Raw genomic sequence first — 7235 nt, forward strand, 5'->3', positions numbered from 1 at the left:
GTATTACATTTGCATTTTGATTAATTATGACCCAGTAATATTAGTAAGCAGCAGCACCGTCGGGCCTCCTCCATCGAAGCACTCCAGCACTCCACCAAGCCGAGCTGGTTAGTATTGCCAGTGAAATGTTTCAAATTGCACGGGACATGCAAAAGTGCGAGTACAAGTACAATTACAAGTAAAACTAAAAGTAAAAGTACAATTAGGAATATATATATAAGTATACGTTGTATCACTAACCAAATAGCATATAGACTGGATAACCAGTACTAATGACGGGGACAAGCGTTTTCAGATTGGCTGGTCCAAAGTCGCCTTCGTTTTTGTTCGGGTTCGAGATATGCCCGCAAGAAGAGTACGCGTCAAACGCGTGACAATAATAATATTTTCTCTTGAGCCCATGATCTGCCCATTCACACACATTTGTGTCCGTGTGTGTGTGTGTGTGTGTGTAGAGCTCGAAATTCAGAAATCCCAAAATATTGTCGAGTTTGCATCGGACAGGCAGGCAACCAACAGGCACACAAGCGCATAAATGCTTTTATTCATATACAAAATATGCAAGCGAGTCCAAAAACGCTTAGGTACCCTTTCCAACAATAACGAGCCAAAATGAAATAATTTCGCATCGAAGTGGCAAACCCTTTCTTTATTTTATATTACTAGTCCCCTCAAAAAAGAAGAAATGCCACCGACTTTTGAGAAAAATTGAAGTTGTGGGCATTTTTGCTTGTGCGGACACATATACACACAAACATTTAAACGGTACATAGACAAATTGAAAGAGCACTGAGAGTAAGCCAACGCAGTTTCCTGTAGTGGGAGCGAGATAAAAAACAGCGATGCCGTGGTTGTATACATTATGCCTTTAAATATAGTTTTCAAGCTTTACACACAACTGCACAAATTGTGCTGTAAACAATACATCATCGCCGTCGACAATCTCTCGAAATTCCTCACCATTTTCGAGTTCAACTTATTTTCCCAAAAAACGTTGGTGCAGTTTAGCAACTGTAGCAAACTTATTTTTAAAATTCATATTTCTGCAGCTTTTTCACAACGCTTTGTATGGCTGGCATTTTTTAAGTTGTTAGATGTTGCCAATGTGAACAACAGTTTCACATTTCCAATATATGTACTCAGCGTGATTTGACTATAAGCACTAAGCATACAATGCGTAGACATTTCAGCAGCAGATTAATCGAATCACGATAAATCGCAACGAGCGAGCCCCATGGGTGCCTGCGACTATTGAAGTGTGCCCAGATAGAGTAAGACTGCTGAGAGTGACAGCCGAACGCCGGCTTCGAAAGCCGAACGTTCAGTATGAAGCCGCATCTCGCTCAGCGCACAACGTCGCTGCGGCTGATGCTTTTTCTTAATACATATGTGTATGTTAGTTTTAAATCCTTACAGCCCAAATACATATGTGTGTATGCAAGTGCAGAGAGTGCCTTGCTTTCACTCTAGCTTCTCAAAAAACCCCGAGATCTACAAACATACATATGTTTGTGTTGTGTGGATGTGCGCACAAGTAGAAAACAGCGTTTGTCGCGAGCCAGAGATTTTTTCTTCAATTGTACATTTAAATGCTCTATCATGTACATATTTCTTGGTCCAGTCAGCAATAATTTTGATTTAATAAAAACTTAAATGATCCAAATGAAATATTTATAGCCACGAAACAGGAGACGCCCCAGAGCCCCCCGACTACCTACGTGACGATGCAGCCTTCTTTAAAATAGCCGCCTTTGACATTTGTCCACAATAAAGCCTGAGGACTCAACCAGGCTTGGCGAAATATCACCTAAGCCAACTGTGTTGTAATAAAAATGTATGTAATTTTTTATTCAATACAATAAACTTTAAAACAAAAAAAAAATGTATATATTTTATATTCTAATTTTTTTGTTTACTGTGGGGACCGATTCTGCTTAAAATAAAAAAAACTAAGTCGTATTTCTGCAAGGGTAATTCATCGTCGGCTTGTCGAAGAATTCTAAGAAAATACTTAAAATTGATAATGTTTAATTTTTGCCAATTGCTACTTGTGCACACGCACATTCTTTCGAGGGAGCAGTTGCATAATATTATTAAAGGGTTTGGCTTGTTCGTGTACAAATTTGCTATTGGCTTGTTGTATGGGTAAGGGTACCTAAACGTTGGCATGTGTGCATGTAAACTTCTGGGCTGGCCAAGCACGCACACTTACACACTTTTCTTTATAGATGGAAGCATTTATGCGTTTTTGTGCCTGTTGGTTGCCTGCCTGTCCGATGCAAATTTTACAAGATGCGATGTTTTTGGGATTTTTAAATTTTGAGCTCTACACACAATGTATGCGAATGAGCCGATCAAGGTTTTGTCGTGAGACTAAGATATTTTTATCAATGAGTGCGTAAATTTGGGGGTCTTAGTTTATTTTTGTGCATGTCTGCGGTGGGCTTGCGGCCGCAAAAGGCACAAATGTGTGAACAGTAAACGAAAACAGGTGGGCCGCACTTGTCGCTCGTTTGCATTTGGGATGTAAGGATTTAAAAATAACATACACATATGTATTAAGAAAAAGCATCAGCCGCAGCGACGTTGTGCGCTGAGCGAGATGCGGCTTCATACTGAACGTTCGGCTTTCGAGGCCGGCGTTCGGCTGCCACTCTCAGCAGTCTTACTCTATCTGGACACAGTCGTTGACGATTTATCGGGATCCGATTATTCCGCTGTTTGACATGTCTATGCATTGTATAGTTAGTGCTATTACTTTACTTTACTGTTTTTACATATTGTCAACATCAGACCATCCAATTGCTGCTAAAAGTTTAATTCTTGTATAAAAAATAGATTATGGCATATTTGCTTGAAAGTTAAATTTCACAAATTTAAATAAGCAATACCTCTTTCGGGGTATATTAAATATATCTCTATGAATCAGGTGCTCGTCTGACCACCAAATTTTCTAGTGTGCAACCAAATACAACAACTTTTCTATTTAAAATATTAAGAAGTTATAAAATAAAAAATGTTTGGTTATTTGAAGGCTCCAATGTTACAAATAATAGTAGTTTTTGCTTTTCGGATTAATTTTTGGTCTGAGGGTGGAAAACACTGATGGCTTTCTTTTTATGTTTCCATGTCCTACTCAGCTTTCATTACTTTTCAACGTTATGCGTTGTAGAGAATACCACTAATTTAGGCTTGCGAAAAAAAAAAATCGATTACAAATCGCAATCGAAGCGTATTGGTATTGTAAAGCAATTGTTACAAAGTTGTACAAAGTAAAGTTTATTTTAATTGCAATGGTACGCAACTACATTCTCTGATTCAGACCAAACAAAAATACTAAAATAGAATAAAAGAAATTGTTCGTTATTTATTATAGAGCTTTGATTTAACCTCATGGGAATATGTACATATGTACTTATTGTAATAAAGGCTAACATAATATAACGTTAGTGTACATACAAGTCTCAATTTTGTATTAACACAAATATATAGTTGAATGTGCACGTACATAGATTTGTATAAATGGATGTTAACTTATGTTTAAGTAAACAGCTTTGTAACAGTTTTTATTCAAGACGCTCTTATATTCTTCACTCAGAAGTAGAAAATATCGACTGCTCGGAAAGAGATGCAACGCACCCGCTATTGCGAGCGGATCAGCATCCAATAAAATATATGCTGTGTCTTAGCTGTAATAGGCATATTCAAAACAACTCCTTCAGCGACGTATGTGCACATTACTTACTATATCCACATCTACAGAGTTTTGCTAAGTGCTTATATTGCAGTGAAAACGTTTATTACTATTTATATCCTGGAAAATTGTGCTCGGAAATTTTTCACTATTGCTCACCAAGGAAACAAGCAAAGGAGATAAATTCATTATTTAAAAATCGTAAGCATGGCAGACATTGGCGTTGATTTTACTGAAGATACTTCCAACTTGGAGTTTGACACGCTATCAGAAGAATCGGATGCGTCTGAATATTCCGATCATGATGAAGATGACGTCACCATTGAGGATGAAGCAGCTATTTCAAAAAATCAATCGCAGACCCTTACCGAAGCCTACAATATAAATGTTAATGGTAATAGACTTGACCCATCAAGTAACAATGTTGCTATGAGTGTAAAATGTGTACCGAATGAATTAAATTTTGTCAAACTAGAAACTGGATGTGATAAACATGTAGATAACGAATTACCGGTTAAGTTTCCGCTGAAGACACAAACAAAGACGGTAACAGGGCATCCCAATTATGGGTTTGGTAAGCGCTGGTCAAAATCAGAAGACGTTTTGCTAAAGTCTTTAATTGAAAAACACGGTGAACGCTGGGATATTATTGGATCACATTTTAAAGATAGACTCGAACAACAAGTGCAACAGCGTTGGGCAAAAGTACTGAACCCCGAGCTTATCAAGGGCCCATGGACACGCGAAGAAGATGAAAAAGTAATTGAGCTAGTGCGACGTTTTGGACCAAAAAAATGGACGCTGATTGCTCGATATCTGAATGGAAGGATTGGAAAACAATGCCGGGAGCGTTGGCATAACCATCTTAATCCCAATATTAAGAAAACAGCTTGGACTGAGGAAGAAGACACAATAATTTACAACGCTCACTTCAAGCTTGGAAATCAGTGGGCTAAGATTGCAAAATTGCTGCCAGGACGCACGGACAACGCAATCAAGAATCACTGGAATTCAACAATGCGTCGTAAATACGATGCTGAACGTAGATCTGTTAGTACGGTAGCTGGTAGCGATCTAAAGAACTCCCGTACTCGTCTCATCGAATTAATCAAAACCGGTGGTATCAGTAAGTGTCCGCAAGCGCTATATTGCAAATTAGCGCCTTTAAACAAAAGTTTGTCTGATTCAAATAAATCACAAATGACTTCAACATTAGAATCATGTTGTGAAGAATCGTTTGTTAACGTTCTGAAAACAAACGATTTAATTGACAGTTTTTGCACTGAACCCAACACAACTGTTCGGTCTGATGTACAAAGTGGGAGTGGACCTGTCAAGGTCATATCAATGGCGACACTACCCCCCTTGCAATATTCTGAAGTAAAACTTAGGCATACACCTAATATACTAAAACGGTCTCGTAAACACATTCCTGATGTATCGATGAGTATGTATAGTAATTCGGATATATTGAAAACTGACATAAAATCTAAGATGCCAGAAACACCAGTAATAACCCCTATTAAATCCCTACCCTTTTCGCCAAGCCAATTTTTAAAATCACCTTGTCTTACAACATTTGAAGATATGAACTTGCGTGCAAGCACGCCAGTTACCAAAATTTATAACCGCGTGGGAATGGAAATTAAAAAAGAGTTAGATACTTCATCAATTGAAACACCACATAAAAGTAAGTTTGTTATTATTAGCATACCTTACATAACTTTTTTTTACTGTGTAAAATATATTTTTTTGTAGGTATGGTTGGGCCGCGCACTCCAACTCCATTTAAAAATGCCCTTGCGGCTATTGGTAACGGTCGCTCATACGTAGCTTCTAGCCCTTCGAGTCTGGTCGAAGATCTGGCTGAAATCATCAATAAGGAACAGATGAATGAATCTGAGTTTAACTGCAGCAAAAGTGAAAATGACCGCGATATTCCATCTGACACAGAGTATACAAATACTTTCGCTAATAAAGTGATGCATTCGTCCGTTCCAAAGCGAGCCAGAAAATCATTGTTGCCTAGTTGGAACCTAAACTTTTCACAATACGGAAAAAAAATACAACCGTTTGAAACAGAGACACCTAGTAAATTTCTTACGTCAGGACAATCAGTTACACATCTATCCCCAAGCAACATTATTGAGGATACGTTATGCAGTGAACAGGATCTGTTATTTGACGAGGCTAAAAAAGAAAACAGGCCTTACGGTCAAAGGTTCCGTTGCCTTTCCAGCGATCATCTGTTGGACCCAAAGTGGGCTCGTGTTGCTTGCGGCAAAACCAAAGATCAAATTTTTATGGAGAAACAGGCATATGATTGTCTTAAGAATCTCGCCTTAATGCCGCGGTCATTAAATTTTGAGAAGCAAAAATAAGTTTCAATTAGCACTTAAAGTACGAAAAAAAAAAATGATTTCAAATATTCTATATTTAAAAGGAATCCTTAAATTTTAGAGCATGTACAAAACAGTAATCTATTAAAGAATATTCCTTATTTCATATTTTGTGTTTAATTATTAAAGAAAAGATCACCTTGCCCACAAAGGTAAATTAGGAAGATATACTTAAAAGCTTATAATGGTGAAAAACAGGAAAAATTATGAAAATATCTTACGAAATAGAATAGTTTTCCAGGCAAGAACCTATTTTTTGACCGATCGTTCCTGTGGCAGCTTTATTTTTTGCGTATATGAAGGGACCATTGAAAACTTATAAATGTCGAGTTTGGTCAGTATTTTAAAGAAAACCCACTTAAACCGAATTTTCTTATTGTAGCTATATGATATAGTAGTCCGATCTAGCCAGTTTCGACTTATGCCGGCAACAGAAAGTTGTATCTGCAAAATTGGTAGAATATAAACTTATAAACATTAGCTTAGTGTGAATAAAAACAGACAAACGGACATGGCTATGTCAAGTTGGCTGTTAATACTGATCAAGACTATATACACTATATCGGTTCGCAGAGTTCCTCGAAAATTCAAATTAAAAGGCTTTACTCATACTTTGAAAAAGCCTAATATATGGGTAATTCCGAACATACACCCATTTTTTTTAAGGACAGAATAATAGGTGTTCCTAACTAACTTACTAATTAACATTAAATTTTTACCAGTTTAGTATTAAATAAGTTATAACATATTTAATACCATATGCATCTTTTTATTACTCTTGATGAATTTTACGATTCCTCCAGGCATAGAAGATGTTAACATCCGACAAGTATCTGTAGGAATATTATACAATATATTGCGAAAACTTTCCTATAACTGCGTTTTTTTGGGAACACTCTGCAACTTCATGTTAAATTTCACCTTAGAGGTTCTTTTTGGTATTCTGCAGTATAATTGACGTCGGGAGTGGTAAAAAAATAAACGTCAAGTCCAAAATCGATGAAACACGTATTAATTATTTTATTTTAGAGGTTTGACAATACGTTTGTGGCCGATCGAACGAAACTTACATGTACGCACTTACAACCTTTTACTACAATTTCCAACTCAGGAGGGGTGGAATTTCCGAAAAGTATGAAATA

The 7235-nt window shown here is 37.0% G+C and overlaps 1 protein-coding gene across 2 annotated transcripts; it reads left to right on the top strand.

Moving 5' to 3' along the window:
• Positions 1 to 3597: 3597 nt before the first annotated feature.
• Myb (proto-oncogene like protein Myb) lies at positions 3598 to 6199 on the top strand. Of its 2 annotated transcripts, XM_064681316.1 has the most exons (3): positions 3598 to 3726; positions 3789 to 5384; positions 5453 to 6199. In XM_064681316.1, the coding sequence occupies exons 2-3, from the start codon at positions 3902 to 3904 to the stop codon at positions 6073 to 6075; spliced, it is 2106 nt and encodes a 701-aa protein (XP_064537386.1). In that variant the 5' UTR covers positions 3598 to 3726; positions 3789 to 3901; the 3' UTR covers positions 6076 to 6199. The 2 variants fall into 2 exon arrangements, with proteins under 2 accessions (XP_064537386.1, XP_064537387.1); XM_064681317.1 differs by lacking the exon at positions 3598 to 3726 and having other exon boundaries at positions 3760 to 5384.
• The last annotated feature ends 1036 nt before the right edge of the window (positions 6200 to 7235 follow it).

The sequence above is a fragment of the Drosophila montana genome, unplaced genomic scaffold (assembly GCF_035044405.1).
Source record: "Drosophila montana isolate Dmon_TW-CO22-7 unplaced genomic scaffold, ASM3504440v1 contig_2222_1, whole genome shotgun sequence".
NCBI lineage: Eukaryota > Metazoa > Arthropoda > Insecta > Diptera > Drosophilidae > Drosophila > Drosophila montana.